The sequence below is a fragment of the Leucoraja erinacea genome, chromosome 1, assembly GCF_028641065.1.
Source record: "Leucoraja erinacea ecotype New England chromosome 1, Leri_hhj_1, whole genome shotgun sequence".
NCBI lineage: Eukaryota > Metazoa > Chordata > Chondrichthyes > Rajiformes > Rajidae > Leucoraja > Leucoraja erinaceus.
The window spans coordinates 100,293,606-100,313,480 of NC_073377.1; the positions used below are offsets into that span (position 1 = coordinate 100,293,606).

A 19,875-nucleotide genomic window follows, 5' to 3' on the forward strand; every position below is an offset into this window, starting at 1 on the left:
CTATCGCTGGGATGATCAGAACTCCGGCGTCGGAGCAGATCAGAACACACTCGCGGGTTATAGTTTCCGAATCGGCCGCTTCCTACCGGAGACCACGGCTTCCGAAATCCACCGGCCAAGCTGGACGAAGATCCATCACTGGCAACCCCCGACAAGGGGTCCCAGACCTCCGCGATGTTAAAGTCAGCACCGCCCGCGGCTAGAAGCTCCACAGACCAGAGCTCCATGGTGTTAATCAGCAGGCCCAACACTCCGGAGCTCCAACACGGTGATCCCCAGCAAGGCATCGTCCGCGATGGTAATTCAGTGCTGGGCCGCCGCTGAAGTGCTGGCCGGTCTCCTGCAGGAAAGACTGCACCGATCCAGTTAACAGAAAGGGTAGGCTGCAGTGGGGGGGTTGTGGGGGGGGGGGGGGCGAACTTTAGTTCTGAATGGTGCAGTGGAGCAGAGAAAAGACGCATCTCCTTTCCATATTTTAGTGACTGGGAAACGGTCCTCCTCCCTTGTATTGCCCCCCCCCCCCCCACTAAGTTAACCAAAACTGATATATTTGTTTAAGGGAAGCAATTATGGATGATTTTTTTAAAGTTTTACTGATGGTACATAATTGAATGAAAGATTGAGAAGTATTGCAGAAACAAGGAACTGCAGATGCTGGTTTACAAAAAAAGGCACAAAGTGCTGGAGTAATTCAGCAGGTCAGACAGCATCTCTGGAGAGCATGGATAGATTACGTTTCGGAGCAGGACCCTTCTTTAACGTGGATGGGTGACGTTTCGGGTCCATGATGTCCAGAGACGCTGAGTTACTCTACCACTCGGGCAAGGCACTTGTGCCTTTTTGAGAAGCATTGCACTTGTCTGAAAGCGGGGAACAACATAATAGAAAGATACCAGTCTCATCTAATGGAAAATGTTATCAATAATTACATTTACCTGGAATGGTTTGGCAACATGAAAGAAAGAAGAATGACAAATCTTTGCAGGAAAGTGAGACACTGGGTCTTCCACCCCTCCTCCATCAAGAATTCAGAATGTGGGGAAGCAGAAATTTTTAATGTTCAACCTATTGAAGGTCTGTTATCGTAGAAAGGGGTATAGTTATTGGAATAGAAAAATAATCTAGAATTATTGCCTGTCTTTCCTTGAGCCTCTTAGAGACCATCACAATCCTAAGACAAAGACAAAGAAGGCAGCCTGAAAAAGATTTGTGGAGATGTTCCAGGGTATAACCTTGACAGAAGAATTCAGGTAACCACAATGAAATAACTACTCCGAATGGATTCCTCTTTTAAACAATTGGTTGCATAATTCAGTTCCACATGCATTTTAAAGTGCCAGTGCCAGTAATTGAGCCCCTTTCTTTAGAAAATGCCCATGTCAACGTGTGCCAGGCTATTTTAAGTAAGTGACTTGACAACTTAACATCCATGTTGAAAAAGGTTTGGGATATTTAAGATACTTCACTACATATTTTTAAATATTCGCAACTGTTCAGATATAAAGACCTAAATCCAAGTCCAAGTCCTAAAAATTAATTATCCATAGAAAAGCAAACTAATTTTATAGTAGATAATTCCTTAACTATTTTTAGCACATATGAAACTGATCTAAAGCTGGTAGTGATGGGAATCATAATACCTCCGGGTCTGACATGCACTAAATCAGTAAAACTGAAGAGAAAATATTTCCCCTCAATTTTAAAAGAATCTTCAACACGCTGCTGAGCACATCCATCAGGATTTATGCTTAGTACCTTGCTTGTCATAGTTATTATTTGTGCAGGGGGAAGAAAGTTGGAAAGGATTGAAGCTATATTCATATTAAACCATCCCATTTGACAATAAAAACCATTACACAAGCAATACAATAAACATTACACAAAACAGATGTGATACAATGTAACATCTGAAAATTGTCAGTGGAATAAATTTGCAAGCAGGCATGCAAAATGCCTAAAGGATGCCACAAGCCACCACTTGGGTTTATTAAGCCATTAATCAGATAGAGACATTAGCAGACTGCTCATAGCTTGGAGCAGCAGATGCAAATTCATAAAATGAATTAATTTAAGTAAATTTGTCATATTTTACAGCTCTTGGGTTATTTAATATTTACATTATGCAGATGGGGCTATCTAACAGCAGTGGTTCTCACATTAATTCTGATCTTTCACAACCTCTTTCCTAGTAAATTAAGGCCAAGAAAAATGTTTTAGAAACCTTTTCCCAATATGTCTGTGATCTTCATATAGATGATTAGATAATACCTCTGGAAACTTTACCTCGCATTCTCTAATATATACTTTCAGTACAAATCTTCTGCCCTCCATTACACAACTCTGACTAATTATATTTTTGTGCATTTTCACATTTCAAACAGAAGAATAATTGTGAATAGCATTTCTCATTAATTACTCTTGCCAGCACTTACTGTGTTAATTAATCAGTGGTAAGCAACTCCATCACTTTGCTGCAATAAAATTCAGACCTAATACATATTTTGTATTTCCTAAAGAAAATTAGGTACTCTGCTCAGCAGTTTACTTGATTAATTTTACGTGACTCATCAACTCAACACCTCTAAAAGAATACATTTGAAATAAATCTATGGTGGTTTTTCTATTTGCGCAAAAACGGTACATGATAGCACTACATTTTTCTCCATCTTACTCGACATTCTCCTGTGCTGAAAGTGCAACAAGTTTTGTTCTGATCGATGGTATATTTAAAAAGATATTAAGGTTTAAAAATCTTTAAAACTGCGCATGCGCAGATTGGTCTCAATAGATAATAGACAAGAGGTGCGGGAGTAGGCCATTTGGCCCCGCGAGCCAGCTCCGCCATTCACTGTGATCATGGTTGATCATCCACAATCAGTACTCCATTCCTGCCTTCTCCCCATATCCCCAGACTCCACTATCTTAAAGAGCTCTATCTAACTCTCTCCTGAAAGCATCCAGAGAAACGGCCTCCACCGCCCTCTGAGGCAGAGGTCCACAGACTCCCAACTCTCTATGTGAAAAAGTATTTCCTCATCTCCATTCTAAATGTTTCCTGCCTCTGGCGTGTCCAAACCCTTAATAATCTTAGTCTGAATTAATAGTATGAAGAAGGGTTTCGGCCCGAAACGTCGCCTATTTCCTTCGCTCCATAGATGCTGCTGCACCCGCTGAGTTTCTCCAGCATTTTTGTGTACCTTAATAATCTTATATGTTTTTTAAAAAGATACCCTCTCATCCTTCTAAATTCCAGAGTATACAAGCCCAGCCGCACTACTCTATCAACATTTGACAGTCACGCCATCCCAGGAATTAACCTTGTGAACCTAAGCTGCACTCCCTCAATAGCAAGAATGTCCTTCCTCAAATTTGGAGACCATAACTGCACACAATACTCCAGGCGTGGTCTCACGAGGGCCCTGTACAACGGCAGAAGGACCTCTTTGCTCCTATGCTCAACTCCTCTTGTTATGAAGGTCAACATTCCATTCGCTTTCTTCACTGCCTGCTGTACCCGCATCCTTACTCCTCTCATGTCAGGGGGAGGTTATGGCGGCATGGCGGTTGTGAGGGGGGGGGCGGGGGGATTTGGGGGGGGGGGGTGGGGGGGTTGGGGGCGGGGGGTTGTGGGGGAGGATAGGGGTTGTGGGGGTGGAGCAGGGTGTGTGTGGGTAGGGTGGTGTGTGGGTAGGGGAGGGGGTGGTGGGGGCGGGGGGTTTATGGGGTTGGGGCATGGGTGGGGGCGGGTGAGGTTGTGGGAGGCGGTGGTTATGGGGGCGGGGGAGTATGTGGGGGGCGGCGTGTGGGGCGGGTGTGGGGGGGGTTGTGTGGGGGGGGGGGTGTGTGTGGGGGTGTGTGCGGGGTTGGGTGTGTGTGGGTGGAGGGTGGGTGTGTGTGGGGCGGGGGGTTTTGTGGGGGCAGCAATGTGTGGTATGGTGGGTGTGTAGGCGGCGGGGTGTGTGGGGGTTGTGTGTGTGTGTGGGGGGGGGTGGGTGTGTGTGGGCGGGGGATTGGGTGTGTGGGCGGGGGAGGGCTTGTGGGGGGAGGGTGTGTGGTTGGGGGCGGAGTTGTGGGGGGGGAGAAGGGTGTGTGGGCGGGGGGGGAGAGAGCTCAGAGAAAACACGGTGAAGAGCCATGGGGGAGAGGGGGGCATCACGGGAGAGGAGCCATCGAGGGCGACCAGAGGGGTAGTGGCTGGAATTGGCAATGTGATGGGGACTCCCAGCGGGCGCTGGTCGCTGGTCATTCTCCTACACCGGGATCAGAGTCTCCGCTTTTCATTTGGCGACATCGGCGACATCTCCGACTCTGGGCTGGGTCAGGTCTCTGACGATGGGCTGCTGCATGGGGCTGGGCTGCTGCTTGGGGCTGGGCTGCTGCTTGGGGCTGGGCTGCTGGGGCTGGGCTGGGCGTGGGGCTGGGCTGCTGCATGGGGGGGCTGGGCTGGGCTGCTGCTTGGGGCTGGGGGCGTGGGGCTGGGCTGCTTGGGGCTGGCTGCTGCTTGGGGCTGGGCTGTTGCTTGGGGCGGGGCTGCTGCTTGGGGCGGGGCTGCTGCTTGGGGCTGGGCTGCTGCATGGGGCTGGGCTGCTGCTTGGGGCTGGGCTGCTTGGGGCTGGGCTGCTTGGGGCTGGGCTGCCTGGGGGGCTGGGCTGCTTGGGGCTGGGCTGCTTCCGGTCCCTCCGAAAGTCTGGTTAGAAACGTCTGCCAGCCACCCTCAGCTCCAGTAAAGACGCGATGGCACAGGAAGGGGCGACTGTCCTGGGGGGTGACAGAGGAAGAGACTAATCCGCACGGCGCAGACTGGCGGGAGAATAAATCGATCTGCAGATGTGCGGGTTTTAAGATTTTTAATAGTTGAAACAAAGAATTATTAACAGAGAGCACAGAAATGTAGCAGAAGACTTGGAAAACATACTAAAAACAATAGAAAAATAAGGGGCAAAATAGAGAGCTGAATTTAAAACAGTTATCACCAGAGAGAAAAAAAAATCTAAAGTAGACTAATAAGGCTTCTACCTCCTAAAATTGGATGGGCTAATTCTTTGCATTTCCAAAATACATTCATTAAGATATCACATTAAAAGTTCCTCCATAATATAAGGAGCAACTGTATTGATGATAATACATTAGCAGAGATAGAAGATTGGTTTACTGACTGCAAACAAAACAGAGACACATGGGTCATCTTCAGGGTCGCATGTTGGAATTAGTGGGATGTATGAGATCATGATGAGGCATTGCATATCTAAAATTTGTAGCAATCACTCAGTTGAAAGACTGCTATCTCTATATTTCCTGAAGATACGATAATAGGTGTGGATAACATTGTGAAGACACAAATAGATATAAACAGGTTAAGTGAGTAGGCAAAATATCAGCAGACGGATTTTATAGTGGGGAGCTATGAGTGTCTACTGTGGGAAGAGGAATAGTAAAGTAGAATTAAATATTTGGATAGTGTCCTCATATATCAAATGCAGGCATATAAGTAAATGAGGAAGGTATACAGGGTAATGATCTCCCTGCCCAGAGGGATGGAGTGTAACAATAGGGAAGTCTTTCTCCCGTTGTATAGGGCATTGCTGAGACAACATCTGGGACGCTACATGTCGTTTTGATCTCGGTATTGATGCACTATCCTTCGAAATTAATGCAGTGAAGCCTCATTTAGATTGATTCCTTGGATACATAAATCAATTTTACCCTTGCTCTTTCTTGTTGACATGCATAAGAAATGGCATTAAAACATACCACTCTTGACAAAAATAAATGCTGTGCAGATAGTCCCCTCTTTTGGGAACGTAGAATTAGGGGGCATAGTTCAAATAAAAATGGTGTCAGAGGGAAGTGACCGTTTGCAGGCAGCATGCAGGAGGACACTTGACTTGTCTTCACATAAAGGGTCATCCATATAAATGAGAAGGAACAGAGGAATGTGAAGCTTTTGATTCTCTACTCCAGAGTCTATTTCTATTTTTTCTTTATTATGGTCTTAGCACTCTGTTTGACTTCCTTTCACGTGTTATGAGTGTCTATCATATTATCTTTCCCAACCACAATCACTTTTCATTGCGCATGCATCCTTAATCAACTTATCTAATGCGATTAAATAGAATTGTAATGGAAACTGTAATGCCAATGTATCACAAAACACGATATTTGAATTAAAATGGTAAGCTACAAACATGGAAAATAAATCTCTGTAGGTCTGTCCGTGCAGAGTTAAGCACAAAGTGCTCCTTGAGATACAGTCTTTGCCCATGTAAACACAGTCTGATATACTTGTAGAGTTTGGACAAAATGAGAATTGTCAAGCATTTAGATGAAATTACCTGCATGACTCATACTTTTTCCAGCAGTAGGTTTACTAAATGGGGGCAAATTTGGGTTAATTGAAAACGAAATAAACATTCCTACAATCAACCTTTTTTTCATCAAAGGAAACACTTCAGAGGACTTGGAAAATAGTAAAGGAAAGAAAGGAGTGTGTCAGCACAATATTGTTAGTCATATGCTCTACTATATTTTCTTCCTCAGGTTTTAAACACAGGAAGAGGTACATTAGAAGCTGCTTAATTCACTGTTTTCTAAGTCAACTACAGTGGTTTCTTTGAATAGTCTTGAAAAGGAAAAGTTGTAACCAGTTCTTTTATACCAACTTCAATAACGTAAATTTAAAAGCTAGAATGCCTTTTGCATGAAACAGTTTACATAGTCAATATTCATTGGAAAAATATGTGTCCACAGATTTCAATATCCCTTCTCCAGTCTGTGTTTGATCTTTTAATTACAAATCCCATAGGTCCGGGTATAGGAAGGGCATCACGTTTTTGGTTATTAGTTTTTCCAATCAAAATTGATTTTATTTTAAAGTCAACTTCTAATTCAAACCTTCTCTGCATTAATTTTTCTATACAACTTGCAGCAGTTAAATTACATTTTCCAATCACATATATCTGTACATTTTCAAATCACTTGTATCTATCTCTATATAACTAAAATTCTTTGTGTTGTGTGTGTGTGTGTGTGTGTGTGTGTGTGTGTGTGTGTGTGTGTGTGTGTGTGTGTGTGTGTGTGTGTGTGTGTGTGTGTGTGTGTGTGTGTGTGTGTGTGTGTGTGTGTGTGTGTGTGTGTGTGCCAATCTGATTAATTCCTATCTTCCAAATGCTAGGCCACAGCCTTCCCATTTTCACATATCCTACTCACATTTTTCTCCAGGTGGCGATAAACATCTTCCTGTCGCATTTCCACCCATATTTCTGAAGTTATTAATCGTCGAAATATTAAAAACAGTCAAAACCGCCTTCTCACAGGAAGCTTGCAGCCTTCGCACAGTGATGATGTCACAATGCCCCTAACAGGGCACCAATCACAATGGGCTCTCGAGCTGGTTGCCGATTGCCACAATGACATCACGATGGGACGCTGCCAATGGTAATAATGGGCTCTCAAGTTGGCTGCCAACTGCCACAATGACATCACAATGGTACGTTGCCAACGGTAACAAGGTTGATGCCCTCCACCAATATCTGAAGGGGCTACTTATCAAGTTCTGGTTGCATTTTGTTCCCACAATCCTGGTGTTTGGACACAAGGCAGGAGTGGGGAGGGCCAAATGGGAGGGGGGATTTCCCTATTTGCTTCATATTTCATGCTATATTTTATGATTAAAAAAGGTTTTAAAGCCAAAACCGCCTTCTCACAGACAGCATCCAGCCTTCTCAGAGAGCTTCCAGTGATGATGTCACAATGCTTCTCACAGTGCACCAATCACAATGGCCTCCCAAGCTGGATACCAACTGCCACAATGACATCACAATGGGATGTTGCCAACGGTAACAATGGGCTCTCAAGCTGGCTGCCAACTGTCACAACGACATCAAAATGGGATGTTGCCAACGGTAACGAGGCCGCTGCCCCTCTCCCAATATCTGAAGCGGCTGCTCCTCAACCTCTGATTCCCCTCCGTGCCTGTATTAGGTTCACTTCAGATTTCATGCAATATTTCAAAACTTATTCATGATTAAAGTTTTAAAAAAAGTGAAAACCGCCTTCTCACAGACAGCTCTTTTTCCAGGAGTTTCCAGTGATGGTCACAATGCCACCCACACTGAACCAATCACAATGGGCTCTCAAGTTGCTGACTGCCACAATGACATCACAATGGGACGTTGCCGATGGTAACGAGGTTGTTGCCCCACGATCCTGGTGATTGGCCACGAGGCAGGGAGTGGGATGGCCGATCGGGGGGGTGGGGACTCACATCAACCACCCCCCCCACCCCCTCAAAACCCCACCTCCGTGGTCATTCGTATCATTTGATGGGGAGAGGGGGGAGGGAGAGAGAGAGGGAGAGAAGGAGAGAGGGAGAGAGGGAGAGAGGGAGAGAGGGGGAGAGGGAGCGAGAAAGGGGAGAGAAAGAGAGGGAGAGGAGAGAGAGGGAGAGAATATTGCCTTGGGGAAAGAGTTGTGTTGGTGCACCAAGCTTCCCATTGGGAAAATGGGTGAGTGATGGTATATCGCCTTGGGGAACAGGTTGCGTTGGAGAACCAGGCCTCCCGTGGGGGCTATGGCTGTCGTGCAATATTGCGTTGGGGGACCAGACCTCCCGTGCGACAGGGACCCAACGGGTCCCACTTAGTCTAATTTACACTAAATGTTTGATGATAAAATAGGTAGGAAAATTAAGCTGCAGAGAAGATAGGGAGGCTACAAGGGAATGTAGAGGGATTAATTGGGTTGGCAACCATCTGGCAAGTGGTTTAGAATGTGGGTAAATGCAAAATTGCCTGTTCTGGCATGAAAAATGAAGAAGCGGCATTTATCTGAATGGTGAGATGTGGCAGACACTTGCAGTACAAAGTGCATTACCTTGCAGCCCATGAATCTGCAATGATTAACAAGCTCTCATTTTTATACTAGTCCAATCCTAACACATTCTATTCTCACACATTTACCCCAGATTATATCACCTATTTACATACTAGGGGCAATTTACATTCGAACCCACTCTCTTTTTAGTATGTGATCAAAATAATAAGGATAATACCAAAATACTATTTACCGTAGTCAGGGGATATGGGAAGAAGGCAGGAACAGGGTAGTGATTGGGGATGATCAGCCATGATCACATTGAATGGCATAATCCTGCACCTATTGTCTATTGTATATCTATTGTCTATTGAAACATATGCAGTCCCAGGAAGAACATGCAAACCTTCACCCAGACAGCACCGGAGATCAGGATTGAACCCGGGCACGGGGCAACTATAAAAACTGAACATTAGTTGGAATGGGCCAGTTGTCTTGTGTGGAAAGATTTGACAGACTAGGCTTACAATGTTGGAGTTTAGAAGAGTAAAAGGCGTGTCCAACTTAGGCGATTTTTTCGGCGACTGCCGGTGACTGTAACAGTCATAGCAGGTCGCCAAAAAAGCAGCGACTGGAACCCCCCCCCCACTATGACAATGTTTACGACAACCTACCACCTAGTCAACATCAAGCTACGGTAAGTTACCGACAACCGGCAACCCATTAGGACGTTTACCTACGACCACACCTACGACAACCTACGACGACACAGGCGACAACCTATGACAACCAATGTCAACCCACGTCCACCTGTGACAAGCAACGACTTTGTCGACGACAACTGAAGCCAACTGAAGACAATTCAGTCGCCGGTACCTGTCGCTGGTTGACATAGGTAGTTGCCAATGGAATTCACCAAAGTCAGCACCTGGCGACAACCAACATCACTTGGTGACAACCTGCTTCATCCTGGCGACAACCTATGACAGCACCCACGACAGGCGAAGACAAGCTACGTCAAGCCCACAGTTGCCGAAAAGTTTTGAACATTTCAAAATCCAGTGGCGACCAGAAAAACGTTACGACTCTTTAGGCGTCTTGAGGAGACTACTCACGGCCATACAGGTATCATCCCGCAACCATGTGGTGACAGCCTAGTTGCCGAAAAAATCTAAGTGGGACAGGAGCTGAGGAGGCAACTTAATTGCAACATGTCCAAAGCGATCTTGATAACATTGATATGGAGAGGATGTTCCCTCTTGTGGGAGAACCTAGAATTAGCAACTATCTTTCTCAAAGGATAGTGGGAACAGAGACTTTAAACATTTTTAAGGCCGAGATTGATAATTACAATAAGCAAAAGGATGAAAGGTATTTGTGGGTACATTAGAATGAAGAGTTGAGGATGATCCAAGAGTAGCCAAACTCACTTTGCTTAATTCACATGTTTGTATGCATGCCAAGCCTCGTACAGTTTTTTTTCCAACAGATAAAGAAACTAAATGCAAGTTAAGATCTTGATTGTGTACTCACACTTGTTTTCCCACTGCGGTTGTCTTCCTCTCGCTCTGCCAGTGCTATCAAGAAATTATCTTTCAGCTCTTTTCCTGCACTTGCCAATACTCTGCAAGAAGAGGATAAATGGCAATTTAAAACATTTGCTTCAAAGAATTCTGTCAACCCATTCCTGTGAAACTAATCTAAATTGACATACCTATCAATTCAGGGACACGGTGAGAACATGCAGTACTCCAAGTACAAATTTATGTGTCTGACTATTTATGTATCTGTCCCTACTCTGGTTAAGTTGCACAAGACATATTTTCTTCCAATTGGCTTCAACAGAATGTCCTTTTGAAAATGCTTTATTAAGTGCTTAATTTACCCATATAGTTGCAATGTTTTAAAGATTACCCTATTTAAAATAGGCTGGTTCAAAATATTCTAAATATATGGTCCAATTGAAGATTGGAGTCCAGTGACATAAACTGGACCTAATCATTGCTTTAATATATTATCATCTCCAATTTCAACTTGCAAGGGAAAACAAAGAGTGCCACACAGATTATTTAAAAAAAAGTCAAAATTATAATTTTGGCAATTTACACAAACATTATGCTAAGGGAAGGAAATAACAAATTTATGTTGGAACTTTACAGCCTCATTGTTAGCATATTTCATACAATATGGCTTTTTGATCAAGTTGATTTAACATATATAGTGCAAACAAGGTCTGTAGTAATAAGAGATGACTAAATTTACAAAATTGTGTGTACAAATGACTACGTGTGACCAGTAAAAATCAATAATGAATTATTTATCTCTGCTTTCTGCTATTCTAGACAATGTTTCCAATCTGATGTGAAGATTGTGAAGCGGTTTTGTTGCTTAAAGTACTCTTTAAAGCACTTTTGTGTTGGAAATCTTAATAATCAGTGATTGCTGTTATTTGATATGGTAACTTAAAGAAATCCAGGAATTTAAAGGTAGCAAATGTATCAGAGAATTAGTTAACATGCAAGAAAACACCACAATTACTTTGACATCTTAGGACACCGTCAGAAGAACAATGAGAAATTTTACTTCGGAGTCACGTGAGTGACTTCGTGAAGAACCCCGCTTCCACGCATGCGTGTCATATCGCTACACGCATTGCAACGAGTCACACAGGGGGGAACGGCGTTCCCCAAGCGGGAGATTTGAAAGTCGGGAACAGCAGGTAAGAGACTCTGCGTTCCTTTTTACTACTTACTTTTAGGAGGCTGCGGAAAGCTTGCGGGGAGACCCGTGGAGGGCGAGCAGCCAGCAGCAGCAACAGCACGAGTTTCCCTGGAGGGGAACAACCTGAGCCCGACTTTGCTCCCGCACCGGCAAAATTCACCTCTCGGCCGGGCGGGAAGCAAAGTAAAAAAGGTCCCTATGCCAGTCTCAAAGAGACTGGCTTGGGAGCAGTCGGTAGCAGCCAGCACAGAGGCTGCGGGACAGACAGCTCGGAACAGCGGTACCGGGGCTCGAAACGCTCAGCGAGTGCAGCGGCACTTATGGAGTCGGAACGGGACGTTCGGGCTGAAAACCTTGTTCACAAGGTAAGCACCAGGGTCCAGGGGATCTATAGGAACAGCCGGGGTTACCGGCTGCGGAACTGCCGCGAAGGACCAGGCCCGTGAACACCGGGGTCGGTCCAAGCGGCTTGAACCCGACACAGGGAACGACGGTCACCGGCGGGAGAAGGAAAGTTGGGAACAGCAGGTAAGAGACCCTGCGTTTTCCTTCAACTTACCTTTCTAGGTGCAGACATGGACCAGGTCCATGTAAGGTGCAGAAGGCCGGCGGGAGAACCGCGGAGGAGCGGCAGCAGCAGCAGTAGCAGCAGCAGCGGCAGCGGCAGCAGCAGTGGCAGCCGGCAACTGCAGGAGCACAGACAGCGGCAGGAGCACAGACAGCAGCAGTGGCAGCTGGCACTTCGTGAGGAGCTGGCAACGGCAGGAGCAGCATGGGCACATCGATTCCCGGAGGGGGAAAAACACCTGTGCCCAACTTCGCTCCAGCATGGTGAGAAAGTTCATTTCTCGGCAGCAAAGGACTTTGCAGTTGACTGGCTGCAATCTACTACAAGGGACCAGTATGTGAGTACCAGGATCGGTCCCAGCGGGGTTTTAGTTACAATAATCGCTTCTCGGCTTTTTGGCTAAGATCAAGTGTAGTATCTGTTCTTATCAGTTTAACATCTGATACACCCCTTATCTAGGGACTATATATATTATATAAAAACTATAGTAGCTGTTATCATCAGTTTTAATGTCTTATATGTCCCTTATCTAAGGACCATATAAGTAGGAGTGCCCAGAATTGAGGGCATTAGAGTGGGGTTGACCGGCTGCAACGACCATAAGGGACCAGTACCGTCAGTACGGGGGTGGGTCCCAGGGGTCTAAGATAAAGGAGCAGCCAGGAGTGCTGAGAGCGTTGAAGTCAGGTTAAAGGAATAGATGGAAGCAGCTGTGCCAGTTATCCTCCACACCGGCCATATCCACTTCACGGAAGGAAGGACAAAACTGGAGAAGGAGGACCATGGAACAGGGGGCAGCCAGCAGCAGCCAGCGGCACTTGGATCAACCGTAGTGGGATCAGCGGTGCCCGGTGTCGGCCCCGCACCGGCCAGATCCATGTGATCGAGCGGTAGGCTAGACACAAATCAAACAAGGTAGTGGACTCAGAAGGGTCCGACTTTGCATAAAACCGCCGGCAACCAGTGCCCGAGAGGGCTGGAGCGGGAAGAAGCGGGGTATGGAGCCTTGCTCCAACGTGATAAAACCACAGCAGTACCTCTTTGAGGGCTGCACAATGCTTTTACCCCATCAGAGGGGAGCACTGTGGGTCAGTTCTGGGCTGACCTGCAAGAGGGGTCCGCAGAACAAAAGACAAGTGGGCAGCAGTTAAGCCCCACATGGGTACCCCGTGTGGGACCCTAGAGATCTCTAACTCTATAAAAAAGAGTAGGCAGGACCCTGATGGGCCAGAGCCTGGTAATACAGCGTCCCATGATCCTAACACAGCAGGGACTCTGCTGGACATGGTGGCCGATTACTTTAGCCAAGTCAAACATGGGTAGACTTGGATCCAGGATGGCAATAGTATTACTATATGTCTGGCCACAAACGCCAACAAGAAAAATTTACAAACACTGGCCAGACATCTGCCACCTGGCAACGGTGAGGCATTACAGGTGCCCAGTGTAAACCAATGCATTTGGCAGCATATGGACGAACATCAGGAACCAGGACCTCAAGATCCAGAGAACCTTCAAGGGATTGACGGAAGGCATCATAGCACACACCAGCACCCTGGACTAAACGTAGGTAACCAAAGACCATCAAGACGCACTAGATCTGTTTAATAATATGCAATATAACCTGAACTACACGTGGAAGGCGGCCATTCAGCCAGCACTAGGACCCCAAAAATGCTACCATTTGCAAATAAAGAACCGTGTGTGGACTAAGCCAAGACACTGGGGCTCATCAAGGCCAGCGCAAGGGCCTATTTTGGAGCATGATACCAGCCACAGGCAAGGCCATAAAAAATGTGGCTCATACCAGTAGCAGTGTCAGAAATCAATATAACCTGCAGGATCCGTTTTAGGGTATGGCCAGGGCGGCCACCCTGGAAGATGCGGAAGCCTCAACCTCCCACACAACCCCGAACAAGAAATATTAAACCAGAACCTTATTTTCAAAAAACCAAGGAAATAACAAAACCACCGGTAACCATGGAGGTAGGTGGGTGGGGTTTTCTTCTGTTAAAATAGGGACCTACGAGGGTAGGGGAGGTTGCAACACTACAGTTATGTATGGTATATAATCACTACAGATTCATATAATCTCAGCAGTATTCAGGGTTCTCTGATAGGGTTTACTCATCCCAATAACCACAGTACATCATACACCAGAAGGGCATTTTGTCCTTACATAAACCAAACAATCTAAAACCCACATGGTGCTACAAGAATTGTACACAAAAGATGGGATTGAACATATTTATTAAATATAAGATAGAGTAGGGTTGCAGGATTATCATTGATTTTAACCCTAAACACATTTGTTCTAGATATTCATTTTAAGATGGATGCTCTTATTATTGATATAGACTTGGTGTCAGTTGCGGGTTTCTATATGGCAGGCATTGACTCAATAGAGGAACTTTGGCAATATAGAGCTTACAAAAGGGGCAATCATTAGCCCCATTATTATGTACTAAAATTCGTAAACCAGCTTGGCATTGTTATGTAAATAAGCCATAGGGTGATGTTTTCCCCCGTTCGGACCCATCATTGGGGTACTAGGGAAAATTCAACCACACTCGGCATCTGGAATTTTCAGAGTACCCGACTGACCTTCTCAATCATGGTATTTCAGTCTTACAGGGGATGGTGTTAGAACCATGTTCCCTATGAACATTGCCAAAAAATTATTGATTTATCCAGTGACTGGAGGCAGTCATCCATGCCATAACACTATGGATTTATTGATTTGTAGAGTCTAACAGACCCACTACACTGTCAGACAGGACGATGAATCTCATCTCATCTGCACTAAGACTGTCAACACGGAAGCAGTACCTTGGACACATCAAGAAATGGGGCATATACTGCTTGGACAACAATCTCGACCAAAAGGCCAAGAACATTCTGGCCGTATTGGAATTTTTACAAGCCTCCATTAGGATAATCGATGGAGCTACAGTGCCTTCAATAGTGCCACAAGTGCACTCTCCAGTTACCTATCACAAGGATCGGAACGGCACGCGGTGGGAACGCACCCCTGGTAAGCAAACCAGGTACTCCGAAATCTGGGACATGGGTGTCGTTTTCTCAACATGCTGAGGAGCTTGTAGCTCATAACAGCGTTGTCACCTCAGTAACAGACCAGGAAGATGGTTATGCTCATGGTGTTATTTACCGCACAACAAGTCCAGCCATTAAGCAAACTGAGCCTGGACTCCCTGATCATCTCACCGAGAAACTGGTGTTGTCATACAGGATTTAATAAAAGATCGGGTTCATAGGGTCTAGGGTTTGAGTTTATGGTACACCCATATGGCAAACGACTGTGTATAACAAGACACATCTAACAATACATAGCATATACTCAGAACATTCGAGGTCAGAGTATGGAGTTGTTTATCTCTTACAAGAAACTGCATGATAGGGTCACGACTCAAACTATATCAAGGTGGCTCAAATAGGTCCTAAAAATGGCAGGAATAGACACTGATGTTTCAACTCTCATTTCCACCAGGACTGCAGCAACATCCGCAGCAATATTGTACAGGTACCCACAGACCAAATCCTCAGAATGGCAGGAGGGTCATTTTAAAAAAGGGTTTTTCCACAGGTTGTATTATAAACCAGTTAATTTGGAGCCATCATTGTATTAAGAAAACATTTTAGGTTCAACAAAATAATTTGCCCGATAGGTTACAGGGTTATGATTCTCAAATTTTAAAAAATGTTATATTTTTTCGTTATACCACACAACTCTTTGTATAATTGTGTTTTAAAACTACTAATGATGCTCTCTCCCAATACCCAAGGCAGTTGTGAAGCATGGACTCGTTCCACGGCATGAGGTCACAGAGCTTTGAAATCTTCACGAAGTCACTCACGTGACTCCGAAGTAAAATAGTAAGATTAAACGAGAACTTACCAGTTTGAAGTTTGATCTGTATTTTATGAGGAGTTGCGATGAGGGATTTCGTGCCCTCCGCTCCCACCCTCTTATGATCATATCAAAAACTGGTATCTCTTTGATAATCTTACTATGTTAGATCATTATAGGTTTCTGTGACCTCACACCGCTGCTTTGAAGAATGACACGCATGCGTGGAAGCGGGGTTCTTCACGAAATCCCTCATCGTAACTCCTCATAAAATACAGATCAAACTTCAAACTGGTAAGTTCTCGTTTAATCTTACTATTTCTCTTAAAATATTTTATCATGAAAAACCAAGAAACTAGATGGAAAAAAATGTATAAGCATGAAATATGGCAAGGAGATTGAAGGTACAACCAAAGGAAAATGTGTGTAAGGGTCGTTTGAAAGCATTAAAAGAGGTGGAAAAAAGATGCAATTAGAACATAATTCAGAAGACACAAATATTGTAATAAATGATGGGACTCTGATGCCACATGTGAAATGAGGAGAGAAGACAGACATAAATCAGAGAAGGCTGCTTACTGGGAAAAAAAATAGTCACACAGTATGAAGTGGAGGGTTTAAATACAATGTAATAGTAAGGTATATTAGATCGGCAAAATATGATGAGAATAGAATACTGAAGAGTAATTTTGAGCTAATCCATTTGGTGGGTAGATAAATACCTGTACAATGAAATCAGCGGCATTTTACATGGCATCTGATTGTTGTTTCTATTGAACTTAAAATTCGATGCCGGCACAGTTGGCAACACATCTGATAATGTTAGTTTCTCACTGAATAAGTTAGTTTAAAATTCCTTCCATGGTTGAATGAGGGAGAATGGAAGGAATAATTGATAAAGTCAAACTCAGCAGGGAGACTGTAACTGAAGTCTTCCAAAATGTTTTCAAATGTTGTGTCTCATAGAAGTCTGACCATTTTCATTATACCTCTTATTTAGGTTAGTGAATTCAGCCTGTTTAACCAAAGACAAAAAAAGTATGCTGTCTGCGTTGGCAGCAGAAATAGGAAGCTGACCAGCGGAAATAAGGGATTTTATGCATGAAGCCAATTCTAAGCACATCCTTAATACTAGAAAAATGATGATTTCACAAACAAATGTTTTATAAAATAAGCTGTATCAAATTTCTGATTCCTTGTCAATAATCCTGCAAATACAATTTGGTATAATACCTATTCTGATTTTTATGGCACAGGACCACGTTGAGAATTTGGGTGCAATTCCTTGGGTGTGCTCATAATATAATGTTGTAAACCAAAACAATTTAAACTTCACCCTCATAGGAAATTCTTCTTTACTTCCTCAGAGATAAATGTGTTAAGTAAATGACAGCATATCTGGTGAGATCACTACATCCATATTCCTTATTTAATCGCAATTTCCTTTTAATCAGACTAAAACAGATATCAATTAATCAGTTTCCCCACACACAACATAACATTGGAGGAAAATTAGCTCAACTCCAAGAGAAAGGATCTTAACAATCACACACTAATTCTGGAAGGTTTCTGCTAATGTCACAGCGGAAAACCAGGGAAATCGGATGTGGATATTTTTTCCACCAAAATCAGTATAGAGTGTGAAAAATGAACAAAGCAAAACAGACTTACATGGCATTATTAAAATCTCTGAAAACAGCAAAGGCTAAATGGGCAAGTAAGTTTGAATACTTTATTAACCTGACAGTAAATTGGATGGGCTTTTGTTCTTAGGTACAGATTGTTCTTCTCCGTTTTCTGATCATTTAATTCAGACAGGTGCAATAATGATAAAATTAAAGGCAGAAATATAGAAGAAAGGAGCAGGAGAACCTGTCGCTACTCGATAATATAATCATGCATATCATCCAAATTCAATATCCACTTCCAACTTTCACCCCATAATCCCACAATCCCTCTGACAAAATTAGCTCCTTCTTGAGCAATGGCAAGGAACATCACTGATTAAAACCTATCGTTAATTAATTGTCAAACCATGAATTCATATTTATGATATGCGACTAGTGTTTAAAGGCTAGCATCAGGTGACAAATTACACTGATACACTACACAGTGACATTTACAAATGGATAGTGTTTGTAGTTAAAAATTGCAATTATAAGACATAAACTGGCATCTCCTTGTTTTGGCATATTGTTGAATCATTTATCTTTATATAGCCCTGAGGATGATCCGGAATTGTTGAACACAAACGGATCCGCAATTTTCCCATGCTTTTCACCTTATTATCTGTCGTTAAAGGTGCGCTCAGACATTTATAAATGTAAAGATGTGCTCAGATATTTACAAAATGATATTGCTCGATGTAAGCAAAGACTAAATATCGTTTTTTTTAGGAAGTCCCTCAAGATCTAGGATGACTTGCTTCCACTCTGATTTAGTGCGTTCTGAGATGTTTGATGTGCCAGGTGGTGCTAATTTGAGAGGTGGTGTGTGCCTTCTCTTGGTTTGAGGTCGTCAAACACCCTTTTCCACAAATAAACTAAAGTACTTGCTACCGCATAGAAGATGAAGTTGAATTTCCCCATCAATGTCTGCCTTCACTAAAACCTTGCGTTAAGATGCGAAAATTGGTCCATGATGTTTGAGGTACTGCTCTTTACTACTGAAGAAAAGTGTTGCATAGCAGAGGCAAATGTTTCAGATGTTGTCATAGTTAGATTGCAATAGCATGGTAACAGGCCCTTGAGTCCTTGAGCAAACCAAGATGACCCATTTAATCTCGTACCATATGCTCATGTTTGGCCACAAACCTTTCCCATCAATGTACCTGTCCAAATGTCTTCTAAATGTTGTTATTGTACGTGCCTCGACTACTTCCTCTGGCAGTACATTTCTTGTACCCACCATCCTCTGCTTGAAAAAATAACGATGGTTCATAATTTAGTCTGCAAATTGTGCCTGCAAGTTGCAGCTCGGTATTGTGTATTGGGCAGCTTTGGCTCTGGAGTTATATATAGATTGCACACCTTGGCTCTGGAGTTGAGTTTAGTTCAGAGAAACAGGTCCTTCTGCCCCCCCAAGTCCCCAAGGGAGAAAGGGGAGAGAAGTGGGGGAGAAGGAGTGGAGACACTTTTTAGAAGCCAGAAAACCTTTAATAAAGTTTCGCGGGCATTTAACATTACCGATCAGTTTTCCTTGGTTCTGAAAACTCGTGCTTACTTTTTTTTTCCCCAATGAGCCAATTAAAATGCCCGGTCAGCAAAGGAGATTGCCTACGGCTACCTCAACTCCTTATAACCACATAGCGACCCCACTACCACTGCATTACGAGTTCAAAAGAACCATGCCGACCAATTTTTAGTTGCGGAAATTTTTTCAGCACATTGAAACATTTTCCTCAACCAAACTGAGGCTGCGAGTATGAGGGAACTTCTTTCGAGCATGGAGGAGAGTTACAGTGATCTCTTAGGACCACATGTCGACTATGCTACGAGTTTGTGGCGAGCGCAAACTCTTCTAAACTTGCAAATTAGGTTGCCATAGTGGGACAGGCCCTTAAGGCATTTACTAATCCAGCAGCATAGTTAACAGACACTGGACTAGCTAATTCTTGATGGGAAAGCTCATTCCATTAAGATGATATTCCTATTCCTGTTTTGCAATTCCAGAGGAAAGTTTACACAGTAGAACCTCCCTGCTCTTATACTCAAATCCTTTTGCTATGAATGCTAACATACCATTTGCTTTCTTTACTGCCTGCTGCACCTGCGTGCCTACTTTCAATGACTGGTGTAGCATGACACCCAGGTCTCGTTGCATCTCCCCTTTTCCTACTCGGCCACCATTCAGATAATAGTCTACTTTCCTGTTTTTGCCACCAAAGTGGATAACATCACATTTATCC

At 43.9% G+C, this 19,875-nt stretch overlaps 1 protein-coding gene and 1 pseudogene across 1 annotated transcript in view; one reads left to right on the plus strand and one right to left on the minus strand.

Annotated features, from left to right (window-relative positions):
• The window catches only part of cfap299 (cilia and flagella associated protein 299), a 639,847-nt gene that overhangs the window by 423,174 nt on the left and 196,798 nt on the right, over positions 1-19,875 (minus strand). The window contains exon 3 of the mRNA XM_055640171.1: positions 10,345-10,435. Within this exon, the coding sequence (XP_055496146.1) occupies positions 10,345-10,435 (91 nt within the window). The remainder of the gene's footprint in view (positions 1-10,344; positions 10,436-19,875) is intronic.
• On the plus strand, positions 12,480-12,587 carry LOC129705073 (U2 spliceosomal RNA; annotated as a pseudogene).